At 39.3% G+C, this 18,845-nt stretch overlaps 1 protein-coding gene across 1 annotated transcript in view; it reads right to left on the bottom strand.

Moving 5' to 3' along the window:
- UBR1 (ubiquitin protein ligase E3 component n-recognin 1) overlaps positions 1-17,896 on the bottom strand; it is a 151,198-nt gene extending 133,302 nt beyond the window's left edge. The window contains exon 1 of the mRNA XM_061180408.1: positions 17,725-17,896. Within this exon, the coding sequence (XP_061036391.1) occupies positions 17,725-17,805 (81 nt within the window). The 5' untranslated portion in view covers positions 17,806-17,896. The remainder of the gene's footprint in view (positions 1-17,724) is intronic.
- Between the last annotated feature and the right edge of the window lie 949 nt (positions 17,897-18,845).

Raw genomic sequence — 18,845 nt, 5'->3', positions numbered from 1 at the left:
GTGGCAGGGGGGAAGCTTCGGAGCCATGGAGGAGAGCACAGCAACAGGGGTGCAGATGGCGAAGTGGAGAGATTCCCGCACAGAGGATCGGTGCCGACCAGCACTTACCAGCCTGAGGGGCTTGTCTGCTCACCCACTGGGACGGGTGAGTGCTGGGAGCTGAGGCTCAGGCTTCGGAGGTCAGATCCCAGGGAGAGGACTGGGGTTGGCTGCGTGAACACAGCCTGAAGGGAGCTGGTGCACCACAGCTATTCGGGAGGGAGTCCGGGAAAAAGTCTGGAACTGGGAAAGAGGCAAGAGGCCATCGTTTCGGGGTGAGTGAGGAGAGGGGATTCAGAGCACTGCCTAAACGAGCTCTAGAGACAGGCACAAGCCACGGCTATCAGCGCAGACAACAGAGACAGGCAGGAAACGCTAAGGCTGCTGCTGCAGCCACCAAGAAGCCTGTGGGCAAGCACAGGTCACTATCCACACCTCTCCTCCCGGGAGCCTGTGCAACCCGCCACTGCCAGGATACTGTGATCCAGGGACAACTTCCCCAGGAGAACACATGGCACACCTCAGGCTGTTGCAAGGTCAGGCTGCCCTCTGCCGCTGCAGGCTCGCCCCACATTCCGTACCCCTCCCTTCCCCCGGCCTGAGTGAGCCAGAGCCCCCTAATCAGCTGCTACTTTAACCCCGTCCTGTCTCGGCGGGAACAGACGCCCTCAGGCGACCTACATGCAGAGGCGGGGCCAAACCCAGGAGCTGTGCGAACAAAGAAGAGAAAGGGAAATCTCTCCCAGCAGCCTCAGGAGCAGCAGATTAAATCCTCATGATTGTGATGTACCCTGCATCTGTGGAATACCTCAATATACAACGAATCATCCCAAAATTGAAGCGGGGGACTTTGGGAGCAACTGTAGACTTGAGGTCTGCTTTCTGCATCTGATTTGTTTCTGGTTTTATGTTTATCTTAGTTTAGTATTTAGAGTTTATTATCATTGGTAGATTTGTTTATTGATTTGGTTGCTCTCTTCCTCCTTTTTTTTTTTTAATTAATTAATTTATTTATTTATTTATTTTTGGCTGTGTTGGGTCTTCGTTTCTGTGTGAGGGCTTTCTCTAGTTGCGGCAAGCAGGGGCCACTCCTCATTACGGTGCGCGGGCCTCTCACCATCGCGGCCTCTCTTGCTGCGGAGCACAGGCTCCAGACGCGCAGGCTCAGTAGTTGTGGCTCACAGGCCTAGTTGCTCCGCAGCATGCGGGATCTTCCCAGACCAGGGCTCGAACCCGTGTCCCCTGCATTGGCAGGCAGACTCTCAACCACTGCACCACCAGGGAAGCCCCACCCTCCTTTTTTTTTTTAATATGTATAGATATATATATTTTTTTCCTTTTTCTCTTTTTGTGAGTGTGTATGTGTATGCTTCTTTGTGTGATTTTTGTCTGTCTTTGCTTTTATCATTTGTCCTAGGGTTCTGTCTGTCCGTTTTTGTTTTTGTTTTAGTATAGTTTTTAGCATTTGTTACCATTGGTTGATTTGATTTTTGGTTTGGTTGCTCTCTTCTTTCTTTCTTTCTTTTTCCTTTTCTTTTTATATTACTTTTAAATTTTTTTATTTTTAATAATTATTTTTTATTTTAATAACTTTATTTTACTTTATCTTATTTTTTTCGTTCTTTTTTACTCCCTTTTCTTCGAGCCATGTGGCTGACATGGTCTTGGTGCTCTAGCTGGGTGTCAGGCCTGAGCCTCTGAGGTGGGAGAGCCGAGTTCAGGACATTGGTCCATGAGAGACCTCCTGGCTCCACGTAATGTCAAACGACAAAAGTTCTCCCAGAGATCTCCATCTCAATGCTAAGACCCAGCTCCACGCAACAACCAGCAAGCTACAGTGCAGGACACCCAATGCCAAACACTAGCAAGACAGGAACACAACCCCACCCATTAGCAGAGAGGCTGCCTACAATCATACTAAGGTAACAGACACCCCAAAACACACCACCGGACATAGTCCTGCCCACCAGAAAGACAAGATCCAGCCTCATCCACCAGAACACAGGCACCAGTCCCCTCCACCAGGAAGCCTACACAACCCACTGAACCAACCTTAGCCACTGGGAGAAGACACCAAAAACAGCGGGAACTATGAACCTGCAGCCTACGAAAAGGAGACCACAAACACAATAAGTTAAGCAAAATGAGAAGACAGAGAAATACACAGCAGATGAAGGAGCAAGGTAAAAAAACAACCAGACCAAACAAATGAAGAGGAAATAAGCAGTCTACCTGAAAACAATGTCAGAGTAATGATAGTAAAGATGATCCAAAACCTTGGAAGTAGAATGGAGAAAATACAAGAAACGTTTAACAAGGACCTAGAAGAACTAAAGAGCAAACAAACAATGATGAACAACACAATAAGTGAAATTAAAATTTCTCTAGAAGGAATCAAAAGCAGAACAACTGAGGCAGAAGAACGGATAAGTGACCTGGAAGATAAAATAGTGGACATAACTACCACAGAGAAGAATAAAGAAAAAAGAATGAAAAGAACTGAGGACAGTCTCAGAGACCTCTGGGACAACATTAAATGCACCAACATTTGAAGTACAGGGGTTCCAGAAGAAGAAGAGAAAAAGTAAGGGACTGAGAAAATATTTGAAGAGATTTTAGTTGAAAACTTCCCTAATATGGGAAAGGAAATAGTTAATCAAGTCCAGAAAGCACAGAGTGTACCATACAGGATAAATCCAAGGAGAAACATGCCAAGACTCATATTAATCAAACTATCAAAAATTAAAAACAAAGAAAAAATATTAAAAGCAGCAAGGGAAAAACAACAAATAACATACAAGGGAAGCCCCATAAGGTTAAAAGCTGACCTTTCAGCAGAATGTCTGCAAGCCAGAAGGGAGTGACAGGACATATTTAAAGTGATGAAAGGGAAAAACTTACAACCAAGATTACTCTGCCCAGAAAGGATCTCATTCAGATTTGATGGAGAAATTAAAACCTTTACAGACAAGCAAAAGCTAAGAGAATTAAGCACCACCAAACCAGCTCTACAACAAATGCTAAAGGAACTTCTTTAGGCAGGAAACACAAGAGAAGAAAAAAACCTACAATAACAAACACAAAACAATTAAGAAAATGGTAATAGGAACATACATATTGATAACTACCTTAAATGTAAATGGATTAAATGCTCCCACCAAAAGACAAAGACCAGCTGAATGGATACAAAAACAAGACCCATATATATGCTGTCTACAAGAGACCCACTTCAGACCTAGGGACACATACAGACTGAAAGTGAGGGGATGGGAAAAGATATTCCATGCAAACGGAAATAAAAAGAAAGCTGGAGTAGCAATTCTCATATCAGACAAAGTAGACTTTAAAATAAAAACTATTACAAGAGACGAAGAAGGACACCACATAATGATCAAGGGATCAATCCAAGAAGAAGATATAACGATTGTAAACATTTATGCACCCAACATAGGAGCACCTGCATACATAAGGCAAATGCTAACAGCCATAAAAGGGGAAATCGAGAGTAACACAATCATAGTAGGGGACTTTAACACCCCACTTTCACCAATGGACAGATCATCCAAAATGAAAATAAATAAGGAAATACAAGCTTTAAATGATACATTAAACAAGATAGACTTAACTGATATTTATAGGACATTCCATCCAAAAACAGCAGAATACACTGTCCTCTCAAGTGCTCATGGAACATTCTCCAGGATAGATCATATCTTTGGTCACAAATCAAGCCTTGGTAAATTTAAGAAAATTAAAATTGTATCAAGTATCTTTTCTGACTACAATGCCATGAGACTAGATATCAATTACAGGAAAAAAATCTGTAAAAAATACAAACACATGGAGGCTAAACAACACTGCTAAATAACCAAGAGATCACTGAAGAAATCAAAAAGGAAATCAAAAAATACCTAGAAACAAATGACAATGAACACACGACGACCCAAAACCTATGGGATGCGGCAAATGCAGTTCTAAGAGGGAAGTTTACAGCAATACAATCCTACCTCAAGAAACAAGAAACATCTCAAATAGACAACCTAACCTTACACATAAAGCAATTAGAGAAAGAAGAACAAGAAAACCCCAGTTAGCAGAAGGAAAGAAAACATAAAGATCAGATCAGAAAGAAATGAAAAAGAAATGAAGGAAACGACAGCAAGGATCAATAAGACTCAAAGCTGGTTCTTTGAGAAGATAAACAAAATTGATAAACCATTAGCCAGACTCATCAAGAAAAAGAGGGAGAGGACTCAAATCAATAAAATTAGAAATGAAAAAGGAGAAGTAACAACAGACACCGCAGAAGTACAAAGCATCCTAAGAGACTGCTACAAGCAACTCTATGCCAATAAAATGGAAAACCTGGAAGAAATGGACAAATTCTTAGAAAAGTATAACCTTCCAAGACGGAACCAGGAAGAAACAGAAAATATGAACAGACCAATCACAAGTGATGAAATTGAAACTGTGATTAAAAATCTTCCAACAAACAAAAGTCCAGGACCAGATGGCTTCACAGGTGAATTCTATCAAACATTTAGAGAAGAGCTAACACCTATCCTTCTCAAACTCTTCCAAAAAACTGCAGAGGAAGGAACACTCCCAAACTCATTCTATGAGGCCACCATCACCCTGATACCAAAACCAGACAAAGATACTACAAAAAAAGGAAATTACAGACCAATATCACTGATGAATATAGATGCAAAAATCCTCAACAAAATACTAGCAAACAGAATCCAACAACACATTAAAAGTATCACACACCACGATCAAGTGGGATTTATCCCAGGGATACAAGGATTCTTCAATATATGCAAATCAATCAATGTGATACACCATATTAACAAATTGAAGAATAAAAACCATACAATCAACTCAACAGATGCAGAAAAAGCTTTTGACAAAATTCAACACCTGTTTATGATAAAAACTCTCCAGAAAGTGGGCATAGAGGGAACCTACCTCAACATAATAAAGGCCATATACGACAAACCCACAGCAAACATCATTCTCAATGGTGAAAAACTGAAAGCATTTCCTCTAAGATCAGGAACGAGACAAGGATGTCCACTCTCACCACTATTATTCAACATAGTTTTGGAAGTCCTAGCCACAGCAATCAGAGAAGAAAAAGAAATAAAAGGAATACAAATTGGAAAAGAAGAAGTAAAACTGTCACTGTTTGCAGGTGACATGATACTATACATAGAGAATCCTAAAGATGCCACCAGAAAACTACTAGAGCTAATCAATGAATTTGGTAAAGTTGCAGGATACAAAATTAATGCACAGAAATCTCTTGCATTCCTATACACTAATGATGAAAAATCTGAAAGAGAAATTAAGAAAACACTCCCATTTACCATTGCAACAAAAAGAATAAAATACCTAGGAATAAACCTACCTAGGTAGACAAAAGACCTTTATGCAGAAAACTGTAAGACACTGATGAAAGAAATTAAAGATGATACCAACAGATGGAGAGATATACCATGTTCTTCAATTGGAAGAATCAATATTGTGAAAATGACTATACTACCCAAAGCAATCTACAGATTCAATGCAATCCCTATCAAATTACCAATGGCATTTTTTATGGAACTAGAACAAATCATCCTAAAATTTGTATGGAGACACAAAAGACCCCGAATAGCCAAAGCATTCTTGAGGGAAAAAAACGGAGCTGGAGGAATCAGACTCCCTGACTTCAGACTAGACTACAAAGCTACAGTAATCAAGACAATATGGTACTGGCACAAAAACAGAAATATAGATCAATGGAACAAGACAGAAAGCCCAGAGATAAACCCACACACCTATGGTCAACTAATCTATGACAAAGGAGGCAAAGATATACAATGGAGAAAAGACAGTCTCTTCAATAAGTGGTGCTGGGAAAACTGGACAGCTACATGTAAAAGAATGAAATTAGAACACTCCCTAACGCCATACACAAAAATAAACTCAAAATGGATTCGAGACCTAAATGTAAGACCAGACACTATAAAACTCTTAGAGGAAAACATAGGAAGAACACTCTCTGACATAAATCACAGCAAGATCTTTTTTGATCCACCTCGTAGAGTAATGGAAATAAAAACAAAAATAAACAAATGGGACCAAATGAAACTTCAAAGCTTTTGCACAGCAAAGGAAACCACAAACAAGACGAAAAGACAACCCTCAGAATGGGTGAAAATATTTGCAAACATATCAACGGACAAAGGGTCAATCTCCAAAATATATAAACAGCTCATGCAGCTCAATATTAAAGAAACAATCAACCCAATCCAAAAATGGGCAGATCTAAATAGACATTTCTCCAAAGAAGACATACAGATGGCCAAGAAGCACATGAAAAGCTGCTCAACATCACTAATTATTAGAGAAATGCAAATCAAAACTACAATGAGGTATCACCTCACACCAGTTAGAATGGGCATCATCAGAAAATCTACAAACAACAAATGCTGGAGAGGGTCTGGAGAAAAGGGAACCCTCTTGCACTGTTGGTGGGAATGTAAATTGATACAGCCACTATGGAGAACAGTATGGAGGTTCCTTAAAAAACTAAAAACAGAATTACCATATTACCCAGCAATCCCACTACTGGGCATATACCCAGAGAAAACCATATTCAAAAAGACACATGCACCCCAATGTTCATTGCAGCACTATTTACAATAGCCAGGTCATGGAAGCAACCTAAATGCCCATCGACAGATGAATGGATAAAGAAGTTGTGATACATATATACAATGGAATATTACTCAGCCATAAAAAGGAATGAAATTCAGTCATTTGTTGAGACGTGGATGGATCTAGAGACTGTCATACAGAGTGAAGTAAGCCAGAAAGAGAAAAACAAATATCGTATATTAACGCATGTATGTGGAACCTAGAAAAATGGTACAGATGAACCGGTTTGCAGGGCAGAAGTTGAGACACAGATGTAGAGAACAAACGTACGGATACCAAGCGGGGAAAACCACAGTGGGGTGGGGATGCTGGTGTGCTGAATTGGGCGATTGGGATTGACATGTATACACTGATGTGCATAAAATTGATGACTAATAAGAACCTGCAGGCTTCCCTGGTGGCGCAGTAGTTGAGAATCTGCCTGCCAATGCAGGGGACACGGGTTCGAGCCCTGGTCCGGGAAGATCCCACATGCCATGGAGCGGCTGGGCCCGTGAGCCACAATTACTGAGCCTGCGCGTCTGGAGCCTGTGCTCCGCAACAAGAGAGGCCGTGATAGTGAGAGGCCCGCGCACTGCGATGAAGAGTGGCCCCCGCTTGCCACAACTAGAGAAAGCCCTCGCACAGAAACGAAGACCCAACACAGCCATAAATAAATTAATTAATTAAAAAAAGAAAAAAAAGAACCCGCAGTATAAAAAAACAAACAAAAAAAACAACTAATACTAAAAAAAACAAAACAAAAACAAATGTACAGAACAGTAAGTACTGTATGCTACCATTTATAAAGGAAGAAGGGAAGAGAATGAAGAGGAGATATATCTGTATATGCTTACATTTGAGTAGAAAACCTCTGAAAGGATTCAAAATACATTGTTAACAGTGGAAAGACCCCTGTATTTATTTTTCACTACATAACCATTTTTACTATTTCAATTTTTACTATATATATTATCTATTAGAAATCATTTTAAAGCTTTTGCAATCTACACATTTCATGTACAAAGTTATTCATAACAGGAAAAAAAAAAACTGAATGTCCATCAATAGGGGAATAGTTTAAAGAAATGATGGAATCTATCATTTAGCCACACCTGCCCTACTGTGAAAATATATATATATATTCCACTGTGTGTACTGTGTTACTTGTAACTGTGAAAAAACAAAGTCCACCTAAATGTCTATCAATAAAGATACATCTATACCATTCTATGCAGTCAGAATACCATAAAATACTGTAGACTGAAAAAAGCAAGTTTAAAATAATAAAATTTCATTTTTGTAACAAAAAAATGAAAACCTAACTTATATTTACTTTATGCATTTCTACAAATTTGAGTTTCCTAATTCAACATACACACATGTATATAAATGTATAGAGATATGTATAGATGTTTCCTAAACATAGAGTAAGTGTCTAGAAACATCAAACTGTTTACAGTGGTTACATGGAGAAAAGGAATTGCGGAGAAGGTCTAAGAATTTTCACTTTTTACTTTAAACAATGTAATTCTGTTTGACCTTGTTTGACAAGTGTCAATACCTCTGCAATCAAGGGGCGGAGGGCAGGGGGAGCCACTCTAAAAAAACTATAGGATATACACCCATTTAAAATGATGCCAAATACACAACATTGTTAAGCAACTATACTCCAATAAAAATCAATTTAAATTTTTTTAAAAATAAAATAAAATGTTGCCAAATAGTCTCAAAGTATCTCCCTTGAAAATACTTATTAACTACAAAGGGAAAAAGATAGTAAGCATAAAGTAGAGAAACCTTGCAGATACCAACTTAACCAAATGATTAAGATAAATATCACCAGTAATAAGAAATATTGATATCAAGAATCCCTTAACATGATGCACTGAGAAGGATATGGTACCATTTTTGTGTTATTCTTGCCAAAAATGTATGCCCTCATTCCAAACTTAAGAAAACATCAAACCCAAATTAAGGAACATGGCACAAAATAACTCCTCAATATTCCTGAGTATGTCAAGGTCATGAAAAACAAGGAAAGACCAAGACACTGTTACAAACTGGAAGGAGACTATGGAGAAAGTGAGACACTGTTACATACTGGAAGAGACAAACAGGTGGGATGTAAGGTGGGATCCTCAATAGGATCCTGGAACAGAAGAAGGACATTAGTAGGAGAACTGGTAAAATTTGAATAAGGTCTGTCGTTTAGTTAGTAGCAATATTAATTTCCGGTCCCTAATAATTGTTCTACATTTATGTGAGATGTTAGCATTAGGGGATGCAGGAGTGAGGGATATAAGAGAACTGTTTGTGCTCTTTTTCTAAGTTTTCTAAAAGTCTAAAATGAGTTCAAAATAAGAAGTTAGAAAAAAAGAGCTGATATCTGAAGATGTCTATTTCCATCCAATGGAAAGGCATTAAAGATACACAGTACATTAAAGTAGGTTACAAAGCAGTACGTATAAAGTCTCATTTTGGTTATATGTTATAAATATTAACATGGGGAAAAAGTTAGGAGGAATATATACCAAAATGTTAACAGTAGTGGGTAGTGGGATTTTAGCATACTTTCATGGAATTTGTATGTCTGTTTACCTAATATGAATAATATCCTTACAGTGATTCCATATTTTGGGAGTAATTTTTTAACTGTAAAATTTTAAATATTTTACTAAAATCTTTTTTAAAAAAATGAACTATAAACCTTCCAATATTCTAACTCCAACTTTTCTAGGATACTCACAAACCAACAACTTGTGTTCTCTGCATACCTGGCAACAACTATAACTAGCAGATTTAATGTTCTATGATGTACCTAAAGTTGTTTTCTTCAAACAGCACTAAAGAAAAAATAAAAAATCCTGTATATTCAGTCCTATACAGCAAACAAAAACCTTTTTCTGTCCTTCCTAATTATGGAAGACACAGAACTAGTTTCTGTTCTAGTTTTCAAGAATATTTTCAAGAACATGAGAAACTTGAGAATCACCAAAAACCTAAGGGATCTATTCTGGTTCAAGTCCTTCATTTAAAACTGAGTGACAAGGAAAAAGTAAACTGGCTTGTTCAAGACTGAATACTATCAGGGTCAGGAATAGAACTTAGGTATTCTGACTCCCAGAGTTCAGTGTTCATTCTACTTAACCAAATATAAATACATTATTCTTTTAAATTTACCCTTAAGACTTGCTCAATTTCACTTTAATAGTGAAACAAAACAAAAAACAAAGCTTTGCCTTCTTTTTAATTTTTCCCTCTAAATGAATACCACTAAATATTCTTAAATTATATCCCTGTCATTACATGTCTCAGTCTGAGGAACTAATATTTTAAAATGTTATCTTTACATAATTGGATGATTTGGACAGAATGTCTGGGTGTTGATGCCTTCAATGCCCTCTCCACTGACCTTACCACTAGCTCTCTATCCTTCCACCTCCCCCCACCTTAGCTGTTCCTTAAGGTCGATTTAGCTCAAAGCCCACCTCCATGAACACTTCACTGACCCATCTAAGAAAATTTCTCTCCCCTGTAACTCCAATGCAGCACTTACTAAAGAAGGTACTCATTCAGTACGTGTACCTTTGTCAGATAACATTAGTTACCTTTAAATGTGTACATCGAGCCTCTTCAACCAGATTTTCAGCTCCTTGAGGGAAGGAACTTTCCTTCCAAATCCTTGTATCCACACAAGCCTATCTCAAGTACTTAACAAAAGGTCTCAGTCATTGTTGAAAGTTACAGACTTCTTGCTAAAGAGAACAAAGCAAATGATAACATTAAGCCTTCTAAAACTGTTTACGAAATTCTTACAGGAGATAAAGTACAATTACGCTGTTTCACAAAAAATTTTTCCTAGATGACTGCCACAGTATGAAAACAATTTTTTCAACTAAGATTTCTGTCTTTTTTTTTTCTAGATAAGAAAAACTATACAGGATGTATTCTACTGGGTGACATGTTCAGGAATTACTGGTGACTGGAGTAGGTTTGATTCTTTGGTTGGTTGCTTTTAGTATTTTCTCCAATTTGAGACATGATTAAATTAAGAAATTTTTATTTTCATGTTCAGGGAAAAAAACTCTTTTTTCAACATCTGGAGTTAAGGGAAGACTTTCCCAATTGACTGTTCTGTAAAAACAAGTTCTCACAACATTTAAATCCCCAAACTTTCCAAACATTTTCCTCATCCCCATGGAGATTAAAAAATATGTTTTCAACTCTGACCCAGGGACTGGGATGACTGGTAACATCAGTCTGAAAACAGAACTTACTTTAAGTACACTAGGTTCCTTTTGTTCAAATCACAATTTACCCTTCCTTAGATAACTGATGGACATCTACGGAGGCCTGTAATTCCATTTCTAATTCCCCTGTTTTAAAGGCATAACAAAACCTGGAGGCGGTAGAATTGCTCAAAGCAAGTACTGGACTAGTAATTGGAGCACCTCTAGGCACCAAGAAATCTTTTGGTTATACTAAATTTTCTTGTAATACTATTTGACAGGTTTATGAAGTTTAAAAACAAGCAAACAACAAAAACCCTAGTGCACCCACTTATCCCATAGGGAAACCCTGTCTAAAACATATCTGATAATCAGCTCCCTAAGCCTGTCTGAACACATCCTCTCAGCCAACTTCCATTCTTACAGCTCATAATTAAACCAAAATCTACCTTCCTGTAACTTTTATCCTATGCTGCCTGAAATAATCCAATACAAATTACTCTGCTCTTTCACCCAACAACCTATCAAATAAATGAAGCTAAATATTATGTCTCTCATTAGTTTCTTTATTCCAGGGCTAAACTGGAATGTAGAAACTAAAGAAATCTGTTCATTCATAGAAATGAAATTTAGCCATCCCTAATGACATGGTATCCAGCCCACTTTCCATGTTGATCACTCTTACATAGAATATGCACAGTATGTCTCTGTACAGAGGAGTGGGACTGCTTATTACCTTCCTTATCCAGGACACTAAACTGCTTTAAAAGATCGCTTTTTTGTTTGTTTGGCAGCCACATCACATTATGACTTAGTGAGTTTGCAGAAAACTAAAACCCTCAAATCATTCACCTAAGAGACCTAGTCCTACACACAAATACCCAGTCCTAGTCTTTACTTTCATGGCAATTAAATTTCACCTTGTTAGTTTTGATGCAAAATTTAGCCTAAGGAGATTTTATGTGTCTGTCATATAACATATCGGTCCTATAATATGTCTGTTAAGCCTTGTGTTGTTTTGTACATAAGTCTACTATGTCCTCATGGCATTGATAAAATTAGCCAGAATCAAATATAGAGTAGTGTGACAAATAAGGCCCCTCTCTCTTCTTTCCTGTTGAGATAATATACATTTATGCATGCTGTCAGAATTTAGTTTTCAAAAGCATCCCATCCCTCCTAAGCCTTTCTCTTCCTTTTTTGCTCTGACCATAGGCTCATGCTCCAATTTTCTAAGCTCTCCTTGAAGTCTCTGGATGAATGAAATCTGGTTTCCTACACCATGGGGTACATATCTCATATTCTCTTTCTACTGTATTGAATAAATATTTCCAATACAACTAAAATTCTTTCTTAGATTGCAAGGCAGAGTATGTATATATAAAAACATAAATGGATAAATTTACAGATATTTCCGCCTGTGGCTAAAGTCATTTCTAGCTTATCCAACAATACCAAAAGTTCAAAGGACTTTTAAAAGGTAGTTCATAAAGACACATTAAGTGGTTATAGCCCCACTCCTCCAAACAAGTCAAACAGACTTTGTTCTGAAGAACAGCATTAAGTAAACTATTAGAAGGAGAATTACATTCAAGTGATTAAAAACAGACTCCATTCTGGACAGGGCCTATGTCATTCCTGGATAGCAAGTAGGCACTTACGGAAGCACAATAACTCTTCTCGGGTCTTTCAATAGCATTTATTTAGTAGAGCGTATTTCCATAAGCACTTAGCTCACTACAGGGTGTAACAACATTAAAAAAAAAAAACTGTACCAAATGCTTTAAAAAACCAAACTCATGAAATAACTTTTGTTTCTTCAACAGGAGGCATGTTAACCAGAATATCGTAGAAGAACACATAGGAGTTCACAGAAATCACTTGGAACTAAAGAGGTCTTAATAGTTTGTTTTAAGCCATCTGAGTTAAAAGATTAAAGAAAACTGTTTCACAGAACACAACATATGATTAACACCTTCAAAGAAATCTGAGGTAACCCTCAAAGCCAGCACACACAAAGAAAGGATGGGCAGGATACTGCGTTGGTTCATCCTGCATCACTGATTTATATACATATCTACCCAGACAGACACTCTATGCAGTACTGAGGACAAAAACCTCTTTATTTGCAAGACAATGTCTGTTATTAAACATAAGCAATCAGTCTCAAGCACCAGCTCTTCTAGATAAATTACTAGATAAATTACTAGTAGGACTGAAGCTGTCACTCTTGACTTGCAGTTTTAGAACTTAACTTCATCGGACTCTACAGAATTTGGTACTGAAAATCAGAATTTTCCCTAGCTGCCTACAATAGAAATTAGGAGATGCTGATGAAAAAATAATTGTCACTAGGCTCTGCTATGATCTGGCGACAAAGCACTTGAGTCAGGACTCAAGAGATTTTGGTTTTGGACTTCCCTGATGGCGCAGTGGTTAAGAATCCGCCTGCCAATGCAGGGGACACGGGTTTGATGCCGGGTCCTGGAAGATCCCACGTGCCGTGGAGCAACTAAGCCCGTGTGCCACAACTATTGATCCCGTGTGCCACAACTACTGATCCCGCATGCCACAACTACTGCAGCCCGCGTGCCTAGAGCTCATGCTCCTCAATAAGAGAAGCCACCACAATGAGAAGCCCGCACACCGCAACGAAGAGTAGCCCCCACTTGCTGCAACTAGAGAAAGCCTGCGTGCAGCAACGAAGACCCAATGCAGCCAAAAATAAATAAATAAATTTATTTTTTTTAAAAAAAGAGAGACTTTGGTTTTCATCCTCGTTTTCTCACTCTAAGTATGTTCTTACTACAGAAAGCTGTGCTCTGGCCTAAAATAATAGATACAGATTTCTAAGGAAAATCACCTCCACTGAAAATAGCATATAACTTCTCATCCCTTCCTCTATATCTCAATATTTTAAAGTCAACTATAAAAAGACTATGTTACTTCTTAAAGATCCCCTATACACTTGAGATTGTAGGTAATTTTTCCTTGACATGATCAGGAAATGATCATGATCAAGTCAGACATGATCCTTGCCTTCACGGAACTTACATTCTGGTAGGAGAAACAGACATTTAAATAAATAAAGACAATACAGTAATCACAGATTGTAATAAGTTCAGTGGAGGAAATAAACAGGGTGCTTTGACAGAGAATGGTAAAAGGAACCCATCTTTTAGACAAGGTAAGTATCAAGAAAAAGCAGAAGAAAAACACTCTATGAAAAAAGAACAGCAAGCAAAGGCACAGGCCCTGAAGTAAGACAGAGCTTGGACTTATTTTGGAAGCTAGGGTGGCTAAAAGTGAATGAAGAGAAAGTAACAGAAAATGAGGGGAGATGGAGGGGCCGGATCAGGCAGGATCTTGAAGAACATGTAATGAGTTTAGATTTTATTCCAAGTAGATGGGAAACCACTGAAGGATTTAGGCAAGAGACTGACATGATCTGATTTAGTCTTACAAAGATTTCTCTGGCTGCTCTGTGGAGAATGGACTGGAAGAGGGCAAAAACAGAAGCTAAGAGACCAGTTAAAAGGCCACTGCAGTTGCCTAGGCAACAGATGGTGGCTAGGACTAGAGAGACGGAGTGGAGACAGAGAAAATTGTTTGTGTTCAAGAGCTATTACGGAAGTGTCATCTACTGAGACAGGGATAACAAAACTTGATCTGTCTCCCTTCTTTGCCCTCCCAAAACCTGGTCTTTCCTCTCAGTATATGACAGAGCCACAATCATGAATACTTAAGTCAAAAACTGGGGATCCAGATGTCATCTGTTTCTTCCCATTTCCCTCATGCCTAAACCATAAACAAATCTTTCTACTTCTACCATACTTCCAAAATCTCTCCCCAATCCATCCACTTCTCTTCATCTCCAGTGATATCGCTTTAGTACAAGCCACCAGCAACTATGGCTTGGTTACTGTAGTAGCTTCCTAATTGCTCCTCCATTTGAAACACTTTTCAGATATCCAAGTGGATATGTCAAGTAGGCAGACGGACCTGTGACTGTGGAGCTCAAAAGTGAGATGACCCAGAGATATAAATTTGGGAACTGAACGAATACAGATGGTATTTAAAGCCAAAGAACTGGATGAAATCACAGGGGCAGAGGATGTAGACAGGGAAAAGAAAACAGTTTAGTACCATACCAGGAGGCATCTTTTGAGATGGACTTAATAAAGAAAATCCAGTTAATGAAGACAGAAGGCAGAAGTTCTGTCAGACCACTCCACATACTATGAATTCCCAATTTTTCTCACTCTTCACCTTCCTAGACCCAATAAACCACCCTCTCCTAGAAACTACACCCTATGACACTGCACTACTCCCACCTCCTACCTGCTTGGCTGCTCCCTTTCTAGCTCCTTCCTCCACTGTCTATCCCTGAAATTCAATCATTCCTGTCTTCCTCGCTTCTCCCTCTCTTCCTCCCTCCCTCTCTGTGTGACTGTCTCTTTCTCTCTGTGTATGTATAAACACACACACAAACACAGACTTTCCTCCTCAAAGATCTTATCCATCCCCACAACCTCAACTGTCAACTCTATACTGAGAACTTCTAAATGTCTCTGGCTAAATCTTACTCTGTGGCCCACAGACCAGGACTTCATTTGCAGTGCATGCTTGTGAAAATGCAAATTCTCAGACCCCACCCTAGACCTACAGAATCAACTCCCCTAATGATTCTCAAGCAATGGCTCTTCTAATAAATGTCCAATAATGCATACTTATTATTTCACTCTAATTGCATGTTATGTGATGTCAGGAATTTGAGAGACTTCATGCCTGTTGATTGCAATATGACAGAAAAAAATGATCTGGGGTCTAAGAAGGAAGTTTGATTTAAGGATAACAGAAACTATATAATACCCAGGGACAAGACTCTAATGGAATTGGTAAGATTTCTTAGACCTCTGTAACTGTCCCAAATTTACTATTTTGTTTTCCCCTGTCTCCCAATGGTGATTTAAGATTCAAATCATTCAAATGTTAAAGAATCTCTGAGCTCGCTTCGCTTAATCGAGAAGAAGAAGTAAACTGGAAAGCCAGTGTCTTACTCCACTGTCAGAATAAAATTGAAGGTGGTATTTTTAAAAAGACTAGGAAACTAGGAAGATGTCTGGAGTCCTAAAATAGAGAGAGCCAAGCCAAAAAAGTGATCAGGAGGCTCACCAGTCACAGGTCTTCATTCACTTACATCACCCTACCTTGTATTAAAATTTGAGCACTTGTCCTACCTGTGTCTCTAGAGTGTGAGTTACCTGAGGCTTTTACACTTCTCTTGTCATCTACCCACTATCTTGCAAAACCCAAAACCTTGCCCAAAGAAATCTAATATTGAAGAGTTTGCAACATAATTCTAGCTGGATTCCTGTACCATTATCTCCAATTCCAAATAAGTAAGATCCAGATTGATGAGGTTTTTTGGTACCACCTGGAAGGAATTAATATATCAAAGCTTTAAATAAACACTAGTCATCTTTAGCAATACAAAATTATGATAACACTTCTGACCACAGCACTGTTTCTCCACTCCTTAGAAGATGTAAAAAGCACAGCTTTACATTAAGACCAGATGTTTCAGTTGCTTCTAAAGTTTCCCTATCTTCTCACTTCTTATCATCTCAAACACATGCTTCCCCCTTCAATACGGTGAAATGAGATTGAACTGCTACTTGGGGTAGAGGATGGTTACAAGCACTGCCCTAGTTGATGGCCAAACCCTTATTCCAACTCCTTCCCCACCTGATTTCTGTCTCCCAGCCAGTCTCTTCAGTCCCTGAGGTGGACTCTTTTCTGGAGCTCACTCTGTTCTCTCATAAAACAATGCTCAAGTGTCTGCAGGGTTAAAATACTTCAAAAATGATTTCATTAAAACTACAAACCAAAGAAACTTCAGAAAGAGGTGTATATCCTACACCTTTCTATATGCACCAATAAAGATAAATTAATAAAACTCTTCACATCATGCAGTGACCAATATTTGAATATTTTCTATATACCTCCCCACTAGGTGCCTGGGGACATCCAGAACATTCCCTAATGTTGCCCCCTACCTCTTATCCTCCTCAGTCAGCTTTCTCCCTGTAGTCAGACTATTGACTCAAATTTACTATCTCTGCCTTCCCTTTTTTTTTTTTTTTTCGGTTTTCAAAATACAAGGGCAAAGTATAGATTCCGATATTAATTAATGGTATCGCTCTGACTTGAAATGTCTGAAAGCCTGTTCTTTACCTGTAAAAAGCAACGACAGATGACGGGTTTCTCCACTGAGGATTAGGCCTGGGTTCTCAAGATGCTACAACGAAGGACTACAACTCCTACACCCCATATCTTGACGTGAGTTGACAGTGGCAGCATTCCCTGTCACTATCAGGCCCCACCCAGCCAGCTATGCAATACAACACTAGGTGCTGCGTCCTGGACGCCTATCGTCTAGGAGGGGTTAACACTACGTCTATCAGAAAATGGCTCTTCCTCCAAACCCCTACACCAGACCATCTAATAACATTACCAGTTCTTTCTATTTCAGGACAGAGGCAAGCTTGAACTCGTCACGGCTAATAAATGACAAAGTCATTATACACCGGAGACTTGGTCGGCAGGAATGTGGGTGATGACTAACTTTATTCTGTGGCTTCCTTGCAGATCAATCCATACGACTCCCGCTCCCCAGAGCCACCGTGAGGGGTGAAGCCCCACATCCTCCTGAACGCGGTAGGGAAGGACTCGGGGGGACAAAAGCAACTAGCCTACACGGACTTACAGACGCCAGTCGTCGTGGAGTCTGGGGCAACTCAGTGCTGACTTCCATCCTTTCTGCGTCCCCAGCCTCCTCCTCCGCCATCTTGAGGAAAACTGACACCCGCAGTTCCAGACCCCCCGCCTGAGGCGAGTGGGAACCTGTGGCCGGTCCCAGAGACGAAGGGCGACAGTTTTACGACGGCCCCTGAAGTCGGCTTTGACGCAGAATCGAACAGCGGCTTCCGGTCCGCTTCCGGAAGCAGGCGTCACGGCCGGTGCGGCTGTTTCTTCCCCTCATTTCTTAGTCACAGTGCTTGGTGGCTGAGTGGTTGTATAGCTGGTGCTGGGAACTGTTGCATCTACGAGGTGAAAAACAAGTTCAGCGTCCATTATGAAAGGAAGAAAACTGTCGGGGCTAAGTGAGAACCTGCTCTGGGTCTCTTTCTGGTCAGGCGGTTGTTGTTGGGTGTGTTTTGCCTTCCTAGGTACCTGCATTGGTTCCCCAGAGCCCACAAAATGAAAAAATACTCAAAGATAAGCTCTCTTTAGGAACGTAGCCTGTGGGAACTTGCACATGCGCGCAAGAAAGCTTGGGCCCCAGCAGCTCTTGGGAGAGGTGGTGAAGAAGTAACGAGAAATGGGAAACCTAGTCATTCATCGGCAGAGGAAAGACGAAATAAACGTGGTACATCTGCATTATGGAACACCATGTAGCTCTTAAAAAGAGCAAAATAGCTCTGTGTGAAAAGATAAAGATAAATTAAGTGGGACAAAATGCAATCAAGTTGCCACAAGCTATGGTTTGGCACTTACCTACATTTTAAATGCGAAAGTAACAGTCTTGAAAGGGAAGAGAGCAAACTAATAATAGCTCTGAGGAACAGGAGAGGAGGGAGGTGATCTAGAGCTACTTTACCTTCTTCTGTATTATTGTAAATTGTTTACAAAAGAAGTAATTTTAAAACGTATTTTTTAACAAAAGGAAAAAAAATAAAGCTCCTAACGCTCTGGAAAGAGTAAATAGTAGTTAACTATTTGGGGAAAGATTAAGTTAGGTCTTTACCTCAAATAGTATATAAAAATAATGAATTGAGGCGTTAACTGCTTTAAAAAAGTAAAGAAATAAGTAAATGTATTTGTATA

This window comes from Eubalaena glacialis, chromosome 2 (assembly GCF_028564815.1).
Source record: "Eubalaena glacialis isolate mEubGla1 chromosome 2, mEubGla1.1.hap2.+ XY, whole genome shotgun sequence".
Classification (NCBI taxonomy): domain Eukaryota; kingdom Metazoa; phylum Chordata; class Mammalia; order Artiodactyla; family Balaenidae; genus Eubalaena; species Eubalaena glacialis.
The sequence above is the reverse complement of the archived record's forward strand: the minus strand, read 5'-3'. Positions and strand labels throughout refer to the sequence as shown.